The sequence below is a fragment of the Magallana gigas genome, chromosome 3 (assembly GCF_963853765.1).
Source record: "Magallana gigas chromosome 3, xbMagGiga1.1, whole genome shotgun sequence".
NCBI classification, from domain to species: Eukaryota; Metazoa; Mollusca; class Bivalvia; order Ostreida; family Ostreidae; genus Magallana; species Magallana gigas.
Window position 1 is genome coordinate 6,007,911 of NC_088855.1, and position 23,901 is coordinate 6,031,811.

General features: G+C 35.3%; 2 protein-coding genes across 2 annotated transcripts; one reads left to right on the forward strand and one right to left on the reverse strand.

Annotated features, from left to right (window-relative positions):
• Window positions 1–71: 71 nt before the first annotated feature.
• Window positions 72–8,703, forward strand: LOC105344073 (coagulation factor XIII A chain). The gene is made up of 16 exons (XM_066078250.1): window positions 72–418; window positions 1,166–1,673; window positions 1,947–2,201; window positions 2,351–2,620; window positions 2,742–2,860; window positions 3,173–3,286; window positions 3,618–3,792; window positions 4,319–4,463; window positions 4,867–4,970; window positions 5,321–5,483; window positions 5,573–5,676; window positions 5,750–5,836; window positions 6,136–6,336; window positions 6,756–6,916; window positions 7,415–7,554; window positions 8,049–8,703. The coding sequence occupies exons 2-16, from the start codon at window positions 1,166–1,168 to the stop codon at window positions 8,224–8,226; spliced, it is 2,724 nt and encodes a 907-aa protein (XP_065934322.1). The 5' UTR covers window positions 72–418; the 3' UTR covers window positions 8,227–8,703.
• Window positions 8,326–23,063, reverse strand: LOC105344074 (uncharacterized). Its single transcript, XM_034483340.2, has 23 exons — window positions 22,933–23,063; window positions 22,622–22,733; window positions 19,189–19,320; window positions 18,838–18,951; window positions 18,348–18,467; window positions 17,946–18,059; window positions 15,038–15,328; window positions 14,670–14,888; window positions 14,206–14,349; window positions 13,955–14,074; window positions 13,715–13,852; window positions 13,505–13,624; window positions 13,097–13,213; window positions 12,759–12,890; window positions 12,454–12,573; window positions 12,208–12,333; window positions 11,576–11,701; window positions 11,301–11,420; window positions 10,869–11,000; window positions 9,867–9,992; window positions 9,268–9,390; window positions 8,962–9,096; window positions 8,326–8,878 (listed from the first exon to the last, which is right to left on the reverse strand). The coding sequence occupies exons 2-23, from the start codon at window positions 22,704–22,706 to the stop codon at window positions 8,745–8,747; spliced, it is 2,988 nt and encodes a 995-aa protein (XP_034339231.1). The 5' UTR covers window positions 22,707–22,733; window positions 22,933–23,063; the 3' UTR covers window positions 8,326–8,744.
• Window positions 23,064–23,901: the final 838 nt, after the last annotated feature.

Consider the following 23,901-nt stretch of genomic DNA (forward strand, 5'->3'; position numbering starts at 1 on the left):
ATGATACAATGTTCATTTTGGTATTCTTGTTTAATCTAATATTTAAAACATAAAATTTCATGTTTTTATATCTATGTTAAACGAAAATAACTGTATAATTTTAGTAGATTAATTGACAGCGCAGAAATCAACTGTATAATTTTAGTAGATTAATTGATAGCGCAGAAATTGGCAAGTATACAGAACGTCTACATTACTCCTACATGAGAGAAGAGTCTCGCCCTCAGCTATACCAGCCTCGTCCCTTTTTATGTCCATGTGTTACTGTAGAAGTGGGAAAAAGCAGAGCCTCTGCAATCTTTGCTTTCACGCCTTTATTTGTATAATTTCCTCCGTGCAACACATGGCTGAATTTTCCAGCGTGACGGTTTGTGAAAGAAATTTTTAACGTCCAAGGAGTGCTCTTCGTCACCAAAACGTGAGTACTACGTTTAACATTGAAGATAAGATATTGATTTGACTTTGACTGAATGATTGATCATATCAGCTTCTCTCTCTCTCTCTCTCTATTAAAGTAGTTTGTTCTGATAACAAAATCATCATGTAATGCATTTCTACAACAAAATATGTTAAGAAAACTAAGCAAACTTGATCAGGATTCAATGGGTGTTAGTTTCTTGTCTTAAGTTGTTCAGTGCGTTGTATATAAGTGATTCAGAGTTCTAAAGTGAATTAATGTATGCCACGTATTTGAAGGAAAAAAGCAAATTAAAACAAAGTGTTTTACCATGATCATTCAATTGTCGGTCAATTTTATTGCGCGGAATTCAATTCATTTTGATCATCGTAAAACAGTTTTGTTGTATTTTTTTTATTGATTTATTTTCTCCAATAAAACTACCGAGTGAACAAAAGTAAGAGTATGTTGTCTTGTTTGGGGAGGAGGAACACCCTGTTCAAATTCTAATACGATTTCTTTTGTTGTAAGCCCCAGGGTTTTATTTGTGTTTTGTTTTGTTTTTGGGTTTTTTGGGTTTGTTGTTGTTGTTGTGTGTGTTTTTTTCTTCTTTTTTTTTTTAGAAAAACATGTGAATTTTGCATTCCGTACCATATGTTGTTTAATTGACCTATGCATCGTGTATCTTTTATATACAAAATTACATATTAATTAAATTGCCTAAGGAATTGATTATCCTGATAACGTATTTAGATTTTTATAAAACAGATGACATACGAGACTTGGAGTCCTAACAGGCGATTTAACCCGCCTTCATACAGCGACTACCGTCGTTTGCGAGATGACAGACTTGGTGGAAGCATGTACAATGATACTGGATTTAACCGGGTTCCCTCTTTCCGGAATCGAGCCTACAACATTCCTGTAAACATCGACATAAATCCGACTATGTCGAACCCTCGGTCGACCGACAATGTTATTCCTGTAAACATCGACAGAAACCCCTCTCGCTCGGCCGATACTTTTATTCCTGTTAACATCGATAGGACTTCAACTGTGTCGAACCCTCGCTCGATCGACTCTTTCATTCCTGTAAACATCGACAGAACTCCCGCAGTGTCGACCCCTCGTTTGACTGAGCCTTTTGTTCCCATAAACATCGAAAGATCGCCAGTTACAACTGTAAACCATGGCACGGCCCCTGACTACTCCAATCCATCGACTAGACCGCTAGAAAATGGAGGACCTACTTTTTCAAGGGAACCAACTGTTTCTTGTATTTATCATTTTTACAAAATATAAACGTGGAAAGTTTTACGAGTGGGCGAAATATTATCACTTCACGAAAATCGTTGCTAAATGATATAACCATTGTAAACTAAAGCATAGTGGGTTTTTTTACAATTACTTCAAATTTATTTATTGAGTCATATTTCTATCAAAACCTAACTTCGTAAAACTATCTACGTTTGAAGTATTTAAAACATTAATATTTGTTGGTGATTTATATAATGTTTAATAACAGTCATGTAAGACTTTGTTGGAATAGTCGACAGATTTCCTCGACCTGCCTATGACGATGATTATGATGCAGCGGACGATGACGTGTCCTCAAACCGCGCCAGGGTCTCGGCGATAGACATTCTGAGCGAGGAGAATAGCAGGCAGCACCACACCGAGAAATATGACGCGGTGCAGGCTGGTGGCCTCGTGGTCAGGAGAGGACAGCCCTTTAACCTTATGCTGCAGTTCGACCGGAAGTTTAGTCTGAAGAAGAACACTCTCAGGCTGGTATTCAAAACAGGTACAAGAGAATACAGAATCGTTAACGCGTAAATACAGTCTTTGGAACACTCAGAATATTTTTTTTTTAGAAAACCCAACAAGTGCTAAAGAAGGTTTTCACAATTCACATATTTTATAAAAAGTGATTCATTTTTGTATCTGCTGTAGGTTCGAATCCCAAACCAGGTAAGGGTACACATATTCAATGCCTGCTGCAGTCGGAGAGGAGAACCACAAGTTCCAGCGAATGGACAGCTGTCCTTAAGAGTCGCCACAAGGAAAATAGCGTTGTTGTTTCGGTGACGCCTCCTGCTGACTGTATTGTCGCAGAATGGCGGCTCACTGTGGAAAATATCGTGTCCAATTCTGTGAAACCTAGAGCTGTGAAGTACACTCTGAGAGAGAGCATATTCATTCTGTTTAATCCTTGGTGCAGAGGTACTATATCATAAGCATTTACAATTTAAATTTTGAATACCTTACATGTTTGTATTTTTCTCAACCGATTCAAATTTCTTTATTTTCTTTATTTCAAACTCCATGGTTGTTGAATTAACAGAGGATGATGTATACTTTCCGGATGTGAGCAAATTGGACGAATACGTGTTAAACGACAGCGGAGTAATCTTCAACGGCGACGCGAAATACGTGGGACAGAAACCGTGGTTTTATGGTCAGGTGAGTTGTATGTACTGATGCTGCCGCATACAAGTGTTCCACTTAAGTTTTGAACAAGCTGGTTGTATTATGTTTACATGTTATCTATAATAACTATCATTTACAGTATTTAATATTAAAATCATCTTCGCTAGCCAATGGTCTACGATCAACTCCGCTCCTACACGTTGTGGAGGAGAGGAGTGGGTCGTAGGCTCTTGGCTAGCTAAGATGTATTGAAACATAAAACGATTCCTTAGTTTGAAAATTCAGCGTTCAGTAATAAATATTCCATAATGTGCACACGATTCTAAAACTGAAACTTTATTGCAGTTTGAAACGGGGATCCTTGAAGCCTCTCTGTTCTGTGTTCAGTTGGGATTTGACTCGAAGTTTGGATACGCCATGTCCAACCCTACCCGAGTGTCCAGAATCATTTCTAAGATCGTAAGCGTCAATTTCAATTCGTATCCAATTTAAATCTTGATCACATGATCAAGATGGGAAATTCAAGATATTTATACTAGTAGCTGCATATGACCGATTCTCGAGCGAGTACCAGTTTATTTATCACACTGCAATGAAAAACAATTTAACTTTCAAAATTACACGGAGGTGGAGGCAATAATCGGTAATTGGCGAGAAATGGTCTTTACTAGTACATGTATAAGCTATGACGGATTCAAATTCCACAAAAACAATGCATTTGAAATATTAGTTTACACGATTAAACGTTTTTACCTAATTAAAACTGAGTTTTTATTTATTTTCCGTGAAGGTTAACTTTAATCAGGACAATGGTGTGTTGGTCGGAAACTGGAGCGGAGACTACAGTGGGGGAAAGAGTCCCTCCTCTTGGAACGGAAGTGTGGCCATACTGCGGGAGTTTGTCTCCTCAAAGAGGCCCGTCAAATGGGGGCAGTGCTTCACATTCGCTGGAATCGTGACAACCAGTAAGAACAATTAGCTATAATAAAGTAAAAGAGAACGCGCTTCTATTCTTTAAACTGTTCAGTCTGATCAAATACATGTACGGTAATGGAAACCTATCGATACTAATGTCTTTTATTAATTTTCAATCTAAAGCTGAAAATGATTACATGACAAATTATTTGTCATGTAATCATTTTCAGCTTTAGATTGAAAATTAATAAAAGACACTAATGTGGATACACTGAAATGAATACATACTTTCATCGGTTTAGAATTTTCAAATTTTACAATATTTTAGTAAAGCAATGCATTAAAAAGTTTAAGAAAGGTATAGGTCTAAGCGGGATTTGAACTCATGACTGACAGCTTTGTAGTTAACGCTCAAACCTATTTCGCTACGTTCTAAGTAACAATATCTGGAAAGAAAAGAAATATACTTCCTTCCATTTTATTTTTTATCAGTCCCCCACCGGTTTAACCGTTTGGCCGAGCTCCTCAAATTCTCTCTCTCTACACGGTGATTAGTCTGTATCTATACGGTTTCAGTTTGCCGAGCTCTAGGGATACCGTGTCGGACAATCACCAACTTCTCCTCTGCACATGACACGGACGGAAACATCAAGATTGACATCTATGTGGACGCCAATCGGAGAGAGGTGGTGCCCCCGAGCCAAGCCAGGGAAAGCATTTGGTGAGTTGTTTCAACCAGTCTTTCTTTGCTTGGGGTACCTGCTTGTATTTCTTAGTACACTACCCGTTACCTGTTTTTTAACATACTTATATAGTTTTCGGTATGTTTAAACAGGATACCAATGTGTTCTCCAGCGCAGTGGGTAAATTCACAGACCAAAAACGAATTATATATTTGATATGATAACGCACTGTTTACAAAATAGACAAAAACAAAATCTTTAAGCTTTGTAGCGAAGTAGGAGTGTTTTACAAATTTTTCTCACGTTACGAGTTTTCGTAAAAGAACTAATATTGAATGAATTAATGGCGCTGATCAAAAATACGAGCTTATATATGATTATCATGACAAACGGGTTTGGGAGATGTTTAGTAGTTACATGTATCGTGTGCCCCTTTTGTAGGAATTTCCATTGTTGGAACGAGGTATGGATGGAGAGACGCGATCTTCCGACAGGTTATGGTGGATGGCAAATCATCGATGCCACCCCACAGGAAGAGAGCTCTGGTACAGTGTATTCATCAATTAGAATTAATAATGATAGAATGAAGTAGTACCGATCCTCATGCAGTACTATAAGCAAAACATAAAGCGGTAAAAAAAATAACAAAAACTCGTCTTTTAATGCTATGAGATAGATATAAGTAGTTCATACATATCCAAATGCAGTAAGCTAAACAAAAAGCGGAAAAAACAATAAATAAAACTTGTTTTTTTATTTTATCTTTTAACATTTATTTGCAACACGTTAACAAAAATCTGCTGATTAATATCAACCTTGCCGTCTGCACCAGGTATTCAATAGCTGCCAAAACGGCAACAACTTTTATTTTAAATCGCAACTTACACTCTTTCAGGTTTTAACCAATGTGGTCCAGCATCATTGAAGGCCATTAAAGAAGGCAGGTGCGAGCTCCTGTATGATACACCTTTTGTATTTGCGGAAGTAAATGCCGACAAAGTAGTGTGGGCTCGAGGGGAAGGAGGAAAATGGTCAATCGTCAGTCTTGACCCGTCAGCGTGAGTATTGATGTCATAAACAAGAGAGTATCCAAAACAATTATTTCAATTTCATGAACTACATATTTGATGTTTCAATGGACTTTCAGAATAGGTAAAAAGATCAGCACCAAAGTACCAGATGGACTTCCGGTGAGAGGTGGAGGAGCAAGAATCCGCGAGGACATTACAGACGAATACAAATTCCCTGATGGTACATCACTGCTCAATAAAACACTTGTAATGCATGCTCAAACGTTGATTTTAAAGTAAAATTTGCATTTCAGCTTCCTTACGAGAGAGACTGGCTGTGAAGAAAGCAAGTCGTGCTCGAGATGCTGGAGCTCCATACATCAACGAAAACAGCGTGGCAAGTGCTTTCTAAAAATATATCAATTAAGTGAATCCAAGCGAACGTCAAAGTATAAATGTATAGAAATAAAATGTTCAAAAGACTATTAAAGACAGTACAATATTGGTTTAGATTTTTTTAAATACCAGTTAATAGAAAATTCACCTAAAAACCTCAATGCCTTACATTTTAATTGATGAAAGTTGGGAATAAAAATTATTTTACCATATTCGCAATGATATGTTAACCTTTTTAATAAAAAAAAATTGATCAAACCGAATGACATTTCATGTTTACAAATGGATTTGATACTCTAGGAAGACGTGCGCTTCCACGGTTTTGTGGACAGGAACTACGTCACTCTGGGCCAGGATTTCGTCGTGAGTTTCTCCTTCACCAACACTGGGGGCGCGGCAAGGACCATCAGCGCCAAGATGCTGTGTGAGACCGTGCAGTACACGGGGGTGCGGGACCGAATCATCAAACAGCAATCCTACCAGCTCCCGGTGTCCCCCAGATCAAGTCAGTTACTTCATACTAATATTGTTCATTACGTCATTTCTTGTTGTCTTATTTAGTTAGTTTTCTATTTCAATAAAGGTTACTTACATGTACACATACAGAATAAAAGCACGGATATTTACTCCACAAATTCATGCACAGATAACTGGATTCTTTGTATACTCAAGAAAAACAAACGATTGATAATGACTTATTCTCTCCTTATTTAGTTTTTAATTAATTAAACACGCACATAAAATTTGATAAGGTTGTTTGAAAAGATATCTAATAATGATTGAATCAACCTTATACAGCATATCATAGAAATCACATCTTTACTTGACAATGTGATTCAGTTTTAACAGCAAATTACACCTTAAAGAGTTGTCTAACTTATTAGAGAGCAAGGGACCCTTAAACAAAACTTTAACTCTTTACAGACGGTGAAATGTCTATGGAGGTTCCAGCGTCCGATTACTTGCACAAAGTCAACGAAAACGCGACCTTTAAAGTCTCTGTGGTAGCAGAGGTATTAGAGACTGGCCAGTTGGTCACATGGGATGATGAATTTCGACTTCTCAAACCGGAAATGGGAATTGAGGTACAAGTTATGCTTGTCGCAAAAATCATTTTCGTAGCTTTAAACTTTAGTTCTACTGAAAAATGCGAGTTTACAGACTGTGGACCAACAGGTCCCCTATTCAATATCTAAAGTTATCAAAATTCCATCACCTTGTTTTAGAAAATTATAACAGCATACGTTTGTGTGTACAGTAAATTGCAAGCTATCTGCATGCTTGCAGCTGCAGCTCTACAGTCTTTCAACCCCAATTTTCTTGTCAGTAATGCTACACTTCAGCATTTGGTTAACGATTTTTCGCAATTTCTTCTCATTCTCTGGTATAAGCTTTGTATAAATAGCGTGTTTTAGCTCGTTTATTGGTGTGCTGATACTGGAGAAATCTCTATTTCTGGATCCCGCCTCACTGTTGTCTATCAGTCTTTATTTGATGCCATACAGTTTCTAACGGAATTATTGAATGCTAACCTGCACGCTATTGGTTTATTCCACTTAGAGATGTGCTATCTATCATTGTAGGTACTCTCATCTTCCGTGGAGGTAAACAAGCCATTCCAATGTCGCCTGAGGTTCCAGAATCCATTGAATACTATACTGAGGAACTGCTCTATAAGTGTAGATGGACCAGGTATTGACGGAGAGTTCGACCAAAGGATCAGGTCAGGACTTACATTATCATTTAAATACAGTGCAAACAATTCAATTTAAAGGATATTTTACAGTCGATTTAATCGTTGTTGATTTGTGGAGTTTGATTTAAAAAATAGCACAAAGAACGTTAAAAATTACACAAACGATACAAAGAAACTGCTTAGATATGTACAACAAACTTTATTTACTTATATGTAATTTAAACAAATTAATGTTAATGTTTTTACCTTGGCCATTGTACCTTTACTTTTTCTATTTCATTATACCATGATTAAATACTTTGTTTTTAAACATTTTTATTACCTATAAAGACAGGCGAAGTTAATTCAATTGCGTCGAAATTTTTAAACATCGATTTTTTAACCATTATTAACACTGTATCTTGCTACCAGACCGGACTGAAGAAACACCATTATAATTCTTTGCATATTGCAACACAAATGTACTGCTGTGCGAGGTCTTAAATATATTCTTAAGTTATTTACAATTTCGATTTCTAAAGTGATGTGGCACCCAAAACTGAATGGGTAGCGGAAATGACGATGACCCCCAAAACAGCTGGGCGGAAGCAGATCACAGTGACCTTTAATAGTGACGTCATAGACAACGTCAGTGGATCAGCTGATGTCATGGTGTCGACATCTTCACAGAAGCATGGGCACTTGTTCCATTGTTTTTAGACAGAATATGATGTCAATCATTTATTCTTTTACTCACCATTTTACATATCACTTGGGTTTCTTGTACATGATATTTAGATAAACAAATACAAAAGCAACTATAACATTAAATTTTTTACCGACGATTTGTCCATATCCATAACCTAATTTAAAGCGATGATTCAGAAAAAGAACCGAAATAAATATTTGTCGTTTTACCATTATAGAAGAAATTGAAAGCAATGATATCAATGGGAAATTTGTATATATTTGTGTATTTGTATGTTCTTATTATGCATTATCATATTATATTATCTTATCAAAGATGCGTTTTACATGATTAAAATAACTCCAAACCAAGCTTGTTTTTAAATCATGTAATTACACTATATCATCATTGATGAAGAAAATAACGATGACAATTCTTAACCACGGTCTATTTCTAGCATTCAATATCGCAAGTTAAGGTTGTTTCCTAATTTTGGAATTTTTAAAATTTATGATTGTCAAAAAATGATTCCATCTGACTGTGCACACTCCTATGGATAACAGTTTAGCCGTGACTGGATTCCGTACGCCTTGCACACACAGTTATTGTATGTCCGTCCTCCGACCACTGCCGGAAACCCGCGTTCCCCCTGTTGTCTACAGTTATCGTTCTTGTCTTTACATACTACAAATTTACAAGATACAACGTTAATAGACATCTTATGACATTACTTGAATTCTGTGAAGACTTTACACTGATATACTTACGAAGTTTTTGTGTTGAGATACGATAGACCCCTTTAGTGTAGGCGCATTTCAGACGTAAACACACTTTGTTAGGTTTGTACAAATAATCCCACTCCTCGCCAACTTCTCGGCAATTCCCGTCCAAGTCTCTGCAGGCTAGAAACGGTGTGTTTTCGTTGTAATCTAACTATTTCATATAACATTCTAACAATTTCTTGTTTTATTTTCGATTCAAGTTTGAATAATATAAATTTCTGTAAATGATAAGCCTAATGTTAGATTATAAAGTAGCAAATTATTTTTTTAAACCAGAAGCAGACTCCTTACCTCCCTTTAACAGTTTGTAGGCAGGACGATTTGAGCTTTTGTCCAGAATACAGCCGTAGTTGAGGCATCCACTCCTCATTTCTTTGAAGCCAATCTCTAGACACTTGTTATTCACAGAACAACCTAGTACGACAAAAATTGAAAAATTCAATTAAAAGTTCTATTATAATATCAATACTTTAGCATTGAAATTATTTAAACTACTTACGCAGGAAGCAAGAACCTATAAATGCACCATGTATACTAGTATACTTTTGAAACAAATTGAGTGACTAACAAAACTATATATATTTCTTTTAAATATCTATTCAATCAAGATATGCAAAGCAATACATAATATTGTTTGTCTTCCTTAGATGTGCTAGTAAAAGACTAGTATATATTACAGTACTATCTAAATATCATAGCGCCGTGTTATAGCGATGTTTCTGTTACATGTATAAGTGTGACCTTATCGGTTTGATCAGTGACAAATGTGTACCATTTTGTTTTGCTAGTGCAGTAAATACTCAAATGTGAATCGTGCCTGATGAGAGCTGAAAATTTATGAATAAATTGGCATCTGGTGAGATTTATAAATAGCATTGCATGGCTGTTACCTCGTAGTTTTGCTGAGACAGAGCGGGAGTATCCCTTGTTGGACCTGTTGACTACACACTGCCTCTCCAGACAGCCCGAGTCCCACTTCTCCCCTCCCCGGTAACACACCCCGCCCACCGCACACCCTACAATGTATCAATGTCATCTAATGAAGCACAGGTATCAAACACAAATCCCACCCACCGCACACCCTACAATGTATATTGTTTTGCCAAGGACTAGAATGTCTCGACGTCATTGGATGAATCGCGTCACGTGGTTGCCTTATAATCCTACAATAGCATCCATGTTTGCACGAACGACTGACGAGGAAGGTAAAAAATTAGAGAGTTAATCTCTGAATTTAATTAATTTTTATATATAATCTTTTGTTTGTTTACATATCAAACTGTAGGTCCTCGACAAAACAAAACAATTATTAGGTTTGTTACTGACTGTTTACAGAAATTTGTGGTGTCGGTAAAGTCCATAACATATGTCAGTAACAAACCAAATCAGTAATAATATCATTGACAGAAGCAGATATCAAAACACAACCCCGCCCACTGCACACCGTAAAATATATCAATGTCACTCAATAAAACACATGTATCAAAACACAAACCCCATCATCGCATCAATATATCAAAGTCAATGAATGAAGCAGGTATCAAAACACGAACCCCGCCTACCGTACAGCCTTCAATTACCAATGTCAAAAAGAACTGTGCACTAACTACCGGATGGTATATACAACATACGACATTCTTACGGTATTTTTAGAGTATGAAATGGTCATGGATCGTGGGCATTTAGACTTTATCGATTTCCATGAAAAAATCTACTAGTATATTAAGTATAGTTTATTGCTTTAAATTTTATAATATTTAAAATTTTCAGGTAGATGTATATCTGATTCGTTGATCACCCGGCCTCCTTAGTAAAGCCGATAATTTATATCCCATGGAATAAAAATTGTAAGTAGAAAAATTAATGTTTATCAAAATTGCGGTTGTCATTACCTACGTCTACGATTTTTATCTGGGGTATGACTCGGCCATTTTGGTTTGAAATCCGACACCCATAGGTTACACAGTTGCCGGGGTTGGTCCAATTGCCACCATCTTTTCTGCATTCATTTTTGTCAAAGCATCCTGTATGTTATATCAAGGAATTAGTATAATACTAGTACATGTAAAATGATATAGAAGAGAAATATAAAAAAATCAGTTTTGATTATCTTTTTATCATTAGAGTAAGCTTTACGTTGCCTTGAAAATACTTAAAAGCCGTAAATTGTTTTCAGTTGTGTTTTGGTTAAAAACCGTCGGCGTTTATCAGTAAATGGATCATCAGCTGGTCTTCAATATTATTTTGAAAAAAAAACAACAACACTTTTTTCTACTCATTTTCACGATATTATAACACAGTCTGGACACACACATCGTACCTACCGTTGGCGGTGTTCTTCAGCTCCGCTCTGCCATTGTTGGACACACATCTGACATTGTTACAGTTCTTTCCTTCACCCTGACTCCCCACCGCAATACAATTACCGTCCTTGTCTTTGCAGTCTGCAATAAACCCAACATTAAATTATCTCCCAGCCCTCTTTGAAGGTCATTTAATTAAAAACAAACGAAGTTTTTCTGATTCCTACTTTAGAGATGACCTCTTTAGGTTATTTTTGTTTGAAAGTTTAATTAGTGTTATCCCTCTCTGTTCAGACCTTGACTATAGACAGCCATCTCGGAGCGCCTGAACTGTCCCTTCTTGAAGACACGACAGACGTAGTGCGTACAGTCGTGTTGTCTAATCTCGGTCTCGTTTATACATCCATCCTTCCACTTGCAGCCTTATGGATACAAAATCAAGTAAGCCGAATCTGAGTATTATTTTTAAATTACACAATTTTATTGGTTAAAATTAGATCACATGAACTCGGTAAACCTCCCATTAACATTGCATGCAAATCTGTATCTCGCGAAAAAAAGGAAGATATGATACAAACGTACAGTATTAATTTTAAGAGAGTTACTATATTGATAACTATGGTTAGCCAAAAAACCATGTTTTTGTCGTATTTCCATTTAAAGGCTAATTAGCTATTAAGTGATGACAACCATTTTTCATCACAATCTCAACTGCATTGGAATAAGCAGTACTGACCGCTAAAATATTTACATTTTGTACCGAGAGAAACCTGATAATACTTTTCAAAACCCACTTTTTATAGTGTTAACTATTTGTTTTTTCATTCCCATTTTAGTGAAAAGTTGAATGGTTATCCAAATACATTCTTGGCAGATTTGTAAACATATTTTGGATCAGTATCCTTATAGTATATTTTCAAGAACTTACCAAATTCCACGATTTCGCTGCCAGAACTGTAGACGTTTCCGTTTCTACGCCAGTAGCACCGCTTGATGGAACAGCCGTCTCTGTAGGTTCCATTTACTGGGACACACTTACCGTTCACTTTACAGTCTGGTTTAAAAGACATACATTATATTTAAGAATACGTCGTCTATCCATTTCTCAGAGAGAGAGAGAGAGAGAGAGAGAGAGAGAGAGAGAGAGAGAGAGAGAGAGAGAGAGAGAGAGTACCTGCATGAATGACGTCCATCATAACCATGTTCTTTTTCCTGTCCACTTTACATTTTCTTTTCACACAGTCTCTATCCATCTGTTCTCTTTCTTTATAGCATCTACCATTAAATTTGCACGCTGGAGGTAAAATAACCCAAACTTGCAGTGGAATCTGATAGTTTTTAATTGCTTTCATGAATTTGAGACCATGCAGTTGAAGTTAATTTGAACATAGAAGCTGTATTTGGCAATGTAATGTCAAATACGTGAATAAAGATGAATGCGAAGTTATTTGTAGTATGAGTGATATTATATGATATTACCATATTTCTTTATGTTCGTCTTTATTTTCAGATTTCCTGATCCAGATGTTGTCAAAGTACAGTTCATCACATGACAGCTTTGGCTTTTCCACGTGCTGTTGATGTCATGGCATTTCCCGCCTTCATTACATCCTGTTGATGAAGCAAAGCATCATATTGCTTTTGATCCGCCGTGTTATTTTGAAGCCAGTGAACTTAAAGGTTACAAATCCATTCGCAACAATCATTGAACGGATTCTATGCAAACATTACTGTTATCTACTCAAACTAATTCTAAAGGAAACATTCTTCTGCTCTAGTGGTTAATCAATGCGTTATGTGACGTGTGTGTAACTTACCCCCTTTGTAGAAGTCGAGACCGCAGTTGGAGGAATGTTGCTCACATCGATACGTGACGCAGTTCATGACCTTTGTGGTATTGAGGGCCAGACATCCGCCCATTCCGTCACTACAACCTACATGTTACTCACTGGTTAGTTCAATCCGTACACTTCATCACAAAGAAACATTACATATGTTGCTAAATACCTGTTGTTTGTACTACATAAACCGATTTCTATACACACTATGATACGTTTGCCACGAGATTATTAAAAACCAAAAATGTCCAAAATGATTTTCATGTTTATTTGGTTCTTCGTATAACGAGTAAGTTTTGCACATTTGCTTTTTAAAAAAATTCTCTTTATCGAATCTAAGAACATCCCCTTGTTAATTGATAAAAACCAAAACCATTGTCGACATACCAGCACGGACTAGTTTGTAGTATGGTCTGTGTACTTGTGGGTGCATCCTGCACTGCAGTTCATAACATCCGCGTCTTTTGCTAAATCCAAGACCTCGACATGTACTATCGTCCATACAACCTGTCAAAGACAGGCAACCATCAATACAAACTCCTTAATTAAGTCTATCTCTATTTATTCTGAATATCAGATAAATGACAAACGGCTTGCCTTCGTGTTCTTTTTTAACCTTGTACTTGGGATATGGTCCGTCTTTCTCTTTCTGACATTTGTACCGGGTACACATACCACCCTTTTCCTCCGTCCATGTGGTATTTTCTGGTACACACTTCCCGTTCCACTGACAGCCTAATCTTGTCCAGTTAAAAAGCAAAAATTAACCAAATGGCAAAAGCTTCTACAAACAAAATATTTCATTATTGCAATGTTGCAAGGTACTGTTTTGTTTACCGCCCTGTAGGACTTTGAGGTAACGAAGATTGTTTTGGTAGCTTTCACAGTTATATAAAACGCAGCTTTTGGTCACATTTTTTCCCACTTGTATCATGTTTCCGTCTTCATCTTCACAGCCTTAAATAATTTGTTTGTTTTGAGATTTTGATGATAGTTTCAAAATTTTGATTAAAAAATGATTACAAAATTGACAGCGATCTCTTTTACATGTAGAGTAGAACAATGGAAATTTAAGGACAAAAGTTTACCACACGTTATGGGAGTGTAGTAGCAGAAATATATGACGGTGTTGTTGGTTCCACGCTTTACTTCCGGTAGAGAACCGTTCTGGGCTACTTTTGTGTTTACATTCTCATCATCAAACAGAAAAAACTCCAGCTCGTGAAGCATGCCTTTGTGTAAACAAATCACAGTTTGGGGAAACATTAAAAAAACAACAACAACAAAGACACTAAAAACAATTAAGACAACATACACAACAATGAAACTGTGCCTTACTGTCGGCGATGAGTTTTATCCATTACAAAAGAAGAAGGAACAATTTCTTTTGAACTGATATATTTAATTTGATTCGCTTTTTAAAGATATTAGTTATTGTACGCTGGTTGGTTTTATTTAGCCATATAACCAACATAACAATCCCTCAAACGTATAAAGAACTTTGAATAAACATGCCACGAGCTACAATATGATGATGTCAGCAGTAGCTTACCCCGCACCGACTGGCATTCCGTGCTACCATTGGCCATAAACAAAACGAACGGTTGATCTTTGGGTAAAACTATTGGTGTTTCCACGTCACCGTCAGATCGGCAACAGAAGAAGAACCCCGTGTCTTTTTCATAAACACCATCTGGTACCGATCCATTCACACTCTGCATAAACTCTAATCCATTCAAATCGTCCATCAGAATAAACCCTTCATGAAATTCTGTTACGTTAAGGAAAATAATATTTTGTTATTTACCATCTATATACATGTATTACGAATTTCAATGAACAATATTTTTTTGCCTTGGTTTTAACATTTTTGAGTGTCAGGGTATGCATTAAATTTTCTTAGATTATAAACAATGTCACCATTTGGGCATTGGCCGGAGACTCGGAATATACAGTATTTCCCCTCTTCCCAGTACGTTTGATAGCGAGGCATCGAGAAGGGGTCTCCCGCGTGGTCGTGGATGCAGAAGTGGTGCTGGAACAGGATCCTGGAGTAGTTGCCATAGAGATGAAACGAGAACGAGGGCATGGAGTTGCCATTACTGTAGTGAAGCCGGCTTCCGTTGCTCCAAGCTGTCGGCATGTCGTTACTGGGGCAACCACTGTCCGCCATCAATAATCCGTAAGGCCCCTTTGGCCAGTACATGACCTCTACAACATAGACATGACCTCTACAACATAGACATGACCTCTACAACATAGACGATATTGTGTTTAAATTCCAAGTAAGATTGAGTGGGTTGTGTTCAATAGTGCATGGATTAAGTGTCCATTACATTGCCAGAATCAGTCTAATGAGCTCTAGAATTACATAATATACATGTTTGAGTAGATTGATCTCTAGTGGTGAAGTATTAAAATGAACTGAAATTTATGGATTCCTTCCAAGAAAATGTACATGAAGTTCAAGTTTTTACCTAATATCATATTTATTAAATTTTTTGATATATAGTTTATCAAAAGATAGCTGCAGGTCTGTAGCTCCCGGTCTGAAAAAATTCAAATGAATGACTTACCGAGAGATACAGACCTGAAGCTTATCAAAAAGCAGCAATAAATAGAATTTGAAATAAAAATGCCAAATAACACTAGACAATCCATATTATTAGTTATAAATCGTTTATATTCTTACCATTGGTAAGTTCGAATTATCAAGGTCTTCCGTTTTGCAACGGAAGACCTTATTGTTTTCGTTCGGTTTCTTTTTCCCTATTATTATTTTTTTTTTCTTACAAAATTTGTGCAGGCGATTTCTCGGAAATGGCTGAACCGATTTTCGTGAAACTTTCAGATCTAATAGATATTAATCCGAACTTAATATAATTTTTTTAATTTGATGACGTCATTTCCGTTCTTGAGAAAATGACGTTTTAGCGATTTTCAGAGGGTCGGCTTGTCCAGGGATCTCCTCCTAAACGGTAAAAGATATTGAGTTCAAACTTTCAGGGATTGTTGACAAGAGATTGTAGATGTGCAATTTGGCATTCATATTTGTCATGCTCAAAAGGCGTTAAAGCTCGCCTGGTCACGAAAATTGAAACTAAAAAAACGTCGTAATTTTTCATGGTTTTCTTAGTTTATCTCTTTTCTGAAAAATATTTTGTTAACACATGTAATACAAAAAAAGTTGATATTTACGAGACCTTTCATTTGATATCAGGAAAAAGGGGCTGGACCCTAAAATTAGGGGACCAAAGGGCTCTAAAGTCTTTCATCTGTAGCCCTTTACTGAGGGATATTTTGTGAACAATTATAGAAGCAAATATGTTTATTTTACAGTTATGTATCCAAGCAATGAAATGATTTTATCATGTGTTACGTAATTAGGGGTTTTTAGGGGCCAAAATTCCAGAATTTTGATCACCAATATTTCAGAAAGGAAAAATATTTTGAAATGCAGTATAGAAGAAAAGATGCTCAGAATGATGTATTAGATCATATGCAATTTTCAAAATTTCGTTAAACGGCCCCTATAAGGAGTTGAGGGATCGGCCCCTAAAATGATCTTTCCCGTATATCTCAAGAACGATAACGAATTTCTAAACAGTTGTTGAACAAAATAGGTTGTGATTTAAATGACCTTTTATTTGATATCAAGAAAAAGGGGCTGGCCCCTAAAATTAGGGGACCAAAGGGCTCTAAAGTCTTTCATATGTAGCCCTTTACTGAGGGATATTTTGTGAACGGTTATAGAAGCAAATATGTTTATCTTACAGTTATGTATCCAAGCAATGTAATGATTTTATCATGTGTTACATAATAAGGGTTTTTTAGGGGCCAAAATTCCAGAATTTTGATCACCAATATCTCAAAAAGGAAAAATATTTTGAAATACAGTAAAGAAGAAAAGACACTCAGAATGATGTACTAAATCATATGAAATTTTCAAAATTTCGTTAAATGGCCCCTATAAGAAGTTAAGGGATCAGCCCCTAAAACGTTCTTTCCCATATATCTCAAGAACGGTAACGAATTTCTAAACAGTTGTTGAACAAAATGTGTTGAGATTTAAATGACCTTTTATTTGATATCAAGAAAAAGGGGCTGGTCCCTCAAATTAGGGAACTAAAGGGCTCTAAAATCTTTCATCTGTAGCTCTTTACTTAGGGAAATTTAATGAAAGGCTATAGAAGCAAATATGTTTATCTTACACTTATGTATCCAAGTAATGCAATGATTTACTCATGTGTTATGTAATAAGGATTTTTAGGGATCAAGAGTCCATAAACGATGACCACCTTTATCTAAAAAAGGAAAATATTTTGAAATGCAGTATAGAAGAAAAGATGCTCAAAATGATGTACTTAACAAAATGCAACCTTCACAATTTAGTTCAGCGGCTCCAATAAGGAGATAATTATAAGGGACTGGTCCCTAAAACTTTTTTTCTCAGATATCTCAAGAACGGTGACGAATTTCTAAACACTTGTTGAACAAAGCTCTTATTCCTGAAACAAAATAGTATCTGGCCCTTAGAATGTAGACCCTGTTTTTCTATTCTAAATAATGTTTAGCTGTTAAATAGTAAAATCAAGATCGAACATATATCTCAAATTCTAAAATCAGACGGAAGACCTCCTCGTTTCTCGCAACGAGATCGTGTCTAGTTATTCTTACTATTGGTAAGCTTATGTTTTTTCCACTTATTATTGGAAAGTTTACATTGATTTTTACCCACTATTGGTAAGCTTATTGGGAAGTTTACATTGATTTTTACTCACCATTGATAAGTTTATTCAATGGTAAGTTTACATTGATTTTTACTCACCATTGGAAAGCTTCTGGTAGGTGACGGCGTTGGACGTCTCCATACACTGGTACACGGAACATCCGTCATGCCAGAAGGAGTTCAGTGCCCGACATTCTCCCTCAAACGTACAGCCTACAACGAGACAGGTGCCCTGTCCTTACTTTGAAACAGGTACTTTGTCCTCACTTTGGACAGCGAGACAGGTTCTCTGTCCTATCTTTGGACATCAGAACACATCGAGAATTAGCAGCAAGATAAACTCCATGAATGTTTATTTATTTGCATGCATTATTTGATATATGCTTTAGTCTCACATCATGTAAAATAAAATTGATCAAACTCTTAGTTCGGCTGTTGTAAAATGCAACAACAACTTATAGAATCTCGTTAACAAAACATAGATTCATATTTCCTCTTTACCTTTTGACAGAATTACCAAATGGTAGCAGGAACCATTCACAATTTGACACTCAACAGTGTCACAGTTTTCATAGAATCTTTCCCCCACAGTGCGGCAGTTACCGTAGGAATCTAAGCAACCTGTCATAAAGGTAATTCAAACAAAGTGTTAAGAAAAAATGAATTATAAATACATGTTGACATTGTTTAACGGTATTTATTTTTCAGGTAATCCGCTATGCAAGGATTATTTTAGGATAGAACCATATCAGACATCTCCATCTTTAAGAGCGAAACCTCATTGACTGACGACATACTCTTTAATTTGATAGAGAGCAATCTTTCGAGTTTTTAACATAGTTTAATATTGAATTTATTGATTTATTAAATTGTTAAATTAAAATTGATTAAATCACATTGTATCAAAATTGGTTCCATTTCTGGGACTTGCCAAAAGATACCAAAGATTATCTAATTTTTAATTAAAATCATGAATGCAGGCTAACCTTACCTCCCTCCACTAGAGAGTAGTGTGACATCTCATCCCTGGTGTAACACTGGTAGGTGAAGCACTTCTCGGTCCAAGTAGTGTTCGTGTTTTTGCATTTACCTTTAAACTCACAACCTGAACATTGCACGTGATTACTCAGAAATTTGAAAGAACATACTTGAAAAATTAGATAAATCTTTTATTTCAGCAATTTACCATTATGCTCGTACGTTTATGTCGTTCTTTTTAAAGTAAGATTTTTACAGTTATTTTTAAGGCAAACTTTTCCCTTAAAATATACATTAATATTGGTTTGGACATGGCAGGGTTAATACAGTGATTTTCTTTCTATAAAATGTAAACGAGTATGACCTTCTTTGATCGGTCTGTAGAATCCGTTGACACATTCGTACACGGTGCAGGGCTGGCCCTGTTTCTTCCACTGCTCGCCGTGGTCATAGTTGATGCCGTCCATCAAACACGGACAGATCGGCTTACAGTCGCCTACAATTTCATTGAAAGACAGAAAAGTCTACATGGGTCTAAAGGCCAAAAAGTCAAAGATTTTTCCCAACAAGAGCTATTATCAGTCGAAGAAAATTTCATTTTATCAGTGCTGAAATTAACTGAGTTAATGTTGCAAATGAAATCTAGCGAACAATATGTTTACAGTTTAAAAGGTCACGAATTAAAAAAATGTAATAATAACATTTACAAAAGTGACATAAAAAAGAAATTCAGAGGTTTATATATTCAATATCAATATAATTATAAAGTTCTTAACATTAATATTTTGATTGATTTTGTGTCGAGGTTGCCGTCACTACTTTTCTTCTCTCAAAATTCATCATAAAGACGTGGACAATCCATACAGAGCGCTTTTTTAGTAACTATCCAGCTCATTACTCATAAGCCTCTTTTATCCCAATTGAATATTACAGGTGATCATCTTACATGTTTACACGCACTATGCATGTTTATCATGAATAAAAAAATACTTTCTTTTAATCAGTACTGATTCATATATAGGCATGCAATATAATATGTTTTCATTTTCCAGAGAGAAGCGGAGTACAGGACCCCCCCCCCCCCTTCCGCCCTGATCCTCAATCCTTATGTTTAAGCAAGGAAACCAGAAAACATGTCTTAAGGCTTGATAATAACCACATAAAGCTTAAAGATGACACATCAAAACAGATTACTCCAGGGAATTGCTTATGGATATTTTACAACGTAAGCTGGCAAACAATAAATATCAGCCCAGTTATCTTTTATGGGGGATTATTGTTAGGTAAGTTGACTGCTGAGAATCAATTATATCTCAGCACGTTACCTTGATAAAAACGGCATTTCCTCGCCCTGCGCTTAAGAGTCATATAAACATATAAACTTGTAATGTTGTTTTCTAACGGGATATAAAATCTTAATTTTACTTCTTTTTTATCTGAATTTTTAAGGAAATATCTCTCATAAAAACAAAAGGAAAATAACAGCACATGTCTATGAACTCTGTCAACCCTGATGATAATTCCATGCATGGACCACCCCTCTGAACTCTTCTCGTTATCATGAATAAATTCATGCTCTATTCCGATTGGCTTCTTTACACTTTCGTGGAGAAAATCTCACCAAATATGTTTTTGCTTACGCATTTATCTATCAATTACGTCTTATAACGTGATCGTTATCTCCGCAACAAAAAAAAGTTTGTTTCATTTTTCTCATGGTTAAAATTGGAATCAAATATTTATAAAAACGATGAAAGAGTCAGAACGACTGGCCGTTGATTTCCGACTATGAAATACCAGGAATCTATAATGTACTTTGATTTTGCTATTTTTCAATTACATTTTGGGTATTCATTTAAACAATAAAATGCTTTCTTTGGTGATTCATGTGGGATATGAAGGTTCTGCATTTGCAGAAAAAATACGTACATAAACCGGATGAATCATTAAAGAAAACATTTTATTGTTTATATTTACATTTTTTTAAAAACAAATTAATAAATGGATCATAAAAAGTAAGTTAAATTAACTAAATTTTTGCTAATGTACATCAGTACGTTATATAAAAGACACAGCCAATCCGTCTATTATAGGATTATTTCGTGCAGCGCGTGGTTTCCATTAGGTCGCCGACCAAATGTTTCGACCAGTCGAAAAACGGGGCGTGTAGATAAAAGTACTGTCGGTTTTAATAAAGCTATGAATTGCAATCAATTTTCGTAAGAAATAGAGTGAATCAGACTTGGTGGATGTAAATATATTACAATGTTGAAAAAAAAATGTACAAGTTTGTAAATAAATTAAACAAAACTGGCGTTGTTCTTGAACTTGATAACTTATTGAGGGTAAAATCAATATTTTTTTATAAAACAGATTCCCCAATGACATGTGAATGAACTTTTAAAATCAACTAAAAGATTCTCTTTTCCTTACATACTTTGATTATTTAAATGTTCGTTATAGAGGTAAGAGAAGTAGGCCGAATCAATTAATTTTTGGGCGTCATCATGATAACTTGTATACCCATGAGTCTTGCGTTTTTGAATTACAGACTGTAAGTATTTTTATAATGTATAAAATATCCCTCTTTCGAGATCTGTTGTACATGATGAGGGTATATGTAGATTATACCTTTTCCCTAATCTTTTATTGAAATTATAGGTAATGTTTAGGTAGTTTGCAGTGATATGCTTGAGATCGTAATACACTAGAAGTATAAAAAAATTAAATATAAACATTTTTTATTCATTTCTCCCGTGGTTAGTGTCATTCAAAACTAGAATTACCTTTTGCTTTTCTAAAATTTAAAATTTTATTTTTCAATACATTGTATTATCTTATGAAAGAACAGGTGCCCTGTAGGGTTACATAAAGCTCTCGAACTATTTGCCCGCATGTCTTTTTAGTATTTCAAAAAGGTCTTGTTTTTACAAATACTAAAATTCTTAATATGAAAGGAACTATTCTCTGACATGTTATAGAATATACAAACAACTTTCAGGGTTGTTGTTGTGAAATTAAGGATTTAGCTTCATTCTTTTTTACTATTCTTTGGGCAAAATATATAGTAAATTACACACTTAAGCAATGACAAAAATTATTGGGTTTTTGTCTGTTTGTTAAAACTTTGATTAAGATGTTGCGTTTACTGAGTTATAGTTGCAGCTAATAGTTATAAGGAATACAAAAAGAGAGCGCATATGTGTAAATTTTAAATTTACTGGCTGGTTGTCATGTTGTAAATTTTGTATTTACACTCACCCAGTAAATTCAAAATTTACAGCATGACAAATGTATATATACAAACATAAATACTAGTAGTTACTACAAAGTAGTAAGCTTATAACTCTGATTGGTGTTATTGGTTGACTGTGCATGTACAAAATTAAAGTAATATGAGGGTAGATCGAGATTCAAACATTATGTTTCCAGTCTTTCCTGTCTATAGATAGTTTTTAAACTCCTACAGGTAAAAAAAGAAATCAACCCCATAAATACTTCGAAACATATCAGACAAAATAGTAATAACTGATTAAGCGTACAGCTACTAAGTTGTTTCACTTTTAAAAGTAACCAATAAACATATTGTGACTTATTGAATACCCAGTATCAGAATTGATTTGGAAGTTCTATAAGTTTTTCCAACGTATTGTCATTTGTTTCATGGCAGAAAAAAGCGTAATTAGAGTTTCTTGCTTTCAATTGTAAGTAAAGCGTCACAAGAATAAAAGTTTTTTCTTTTTAAAAATATCACCCCAATTTCCAAGTTTTAAGATGAAAATAAAAATCCAGCTTACCCTTGCCGCTGAGGAAGTCAATGGGATTACTTGGTAGTGCTGCACTATAGCTGACACTGACCATCAGCCATAGCAGAATTGTCATTTTCCGAGGCCTTATTACAGCATCATTCTATGGAAATGTACCAAAATCGTGTTATTTGTGAAAGAAAAAGTTATAACACATTATAAATCAATTAACGATGTAGGAACGCGTATTTAAATGTCCTGCTCTGCTAAGAAGCGTAAAAAAGCTTTATGTTCAATTACATAATATAAGCAGTTAAATATTTTCTTCATTTGCTAATTTGACTTTAATATCTTTTACTGACCTTTGAATACACACAAAAAGATTTAATTACTCGGCCCGCGATTCCTGTCCTGTCTTAGCGTTAATCCGACACCCAAGCAATAATTCCTTCAGAGGCGTTTTGATATCATTTTTTATATTTAATCGATTCCTCCATCCACATCTCTTAAGTCGACGCGCAACCAGCTGTTTCCAACCTAAGTGGTCGCCATTAGGGCTTGGTCAATATACAATACCAGCTACTGACAACTTTTTAAGGCCATCTCTAAATCAATTAACCAGGTATTATTCTTTATATTTACATGTGTCTGAAAGGCATAATTGATGATGAGGCGCCATGTGATCTTATTATTTAAGTTAAGTTCTTTGCGTAAACATTTTGGTAAGAAATCAAGTACACTTTTTCTTATTTCTGGGTTGACCTCATCGTCTTTTAAATATTATGTTGCAAGTTTCTTGCTTAAACACTAACATCACTATCAGTTCACGAAAAAATGTAATTATATAGGTATGATACATCGTATATATGAATTAATAGACTGCACACAATTTTTAAACCGACTGTTACATGTACTAGTGATATCGCTCGTCACAAAAAGAGTGTTTACGTGTTCTATGAATTAATATTCGAATTTCAGGTTAAGTTGAAGGGGATCGATGAGCACATTCTAAATGATCGTCACGTGACTTTAAATAGATCAAAACAGGAAGGTGTGATATCTAGCAACAAGTATTGATATTGCATGCATGTAATATGAAATGTGATTTATGTAACTGAGAGGAGATTGTTGATGATTTTCATTTTATATTTATTTGTCAAATTTATCATAAAACAAGAATATTTAGATAAAATAATGAATTTGTTTTGTAGCACAAATACAAGGTAAGTTATTTGGGAAAGTATAGCGTCCATGAAGACTTTTGATTATTCATATAAATACGAAATTTCACGCAAGGACACAATATTTCTTAATTTTTAATTGACTCAGTT

What these genes read in the sequence shown, in the direction of transcription:
- LOC105344074 (XM_034483340.2), bottom strand. Translation starts at nt 22,706, where the DNA reads ATGACAATTCTGCTATGGCTGATGGTCAGTGTCAGCTATAGTGCAGCA. An exon ending in CTACTCTCTAGTGGAGGGAG is followed by an intron (nt 18,468 to 18,837) that starts GTAAGGTTAGCC and finishes CCTTTATGACAG; the next exon opens with GTTGCTTAGATTCCTACGGT. An exon ending in GATAAAAATCGTAGACGTAG is followed by an intron (nt 9,993 to 10,868) that starts GTAATGACAACC and finishes GATACATTGTAG; the next exon opens with GGTGTGCGGTGGGCGGGGTG.
- LOC105344073 (XM_066078250.1), top strand. Translation starts at nt 1,166, where the DNA reads ATGACATACGAGACTTGGAGTCCTAACAGGCGATTTAACCCGCCTTCA. An exon ending in AACCGTGGTTTTATGGTCAG is followed by an intron (nt 2,861 to 3,172) that starts GTGAGTTGTATG and finishes ACTTTATTGCAG; the next exon opens with TTTGAAACGGGGATCCTTGA. An exon ending in CCCGGTGTCCCCCAGATCAA is followed by an intron (nt 6,337 to 6,755) that starts GTCAGTTACTTC and finishes AACTCTTTACAG; the next exon opens with ACGGTGAAATGTCTATGGAG.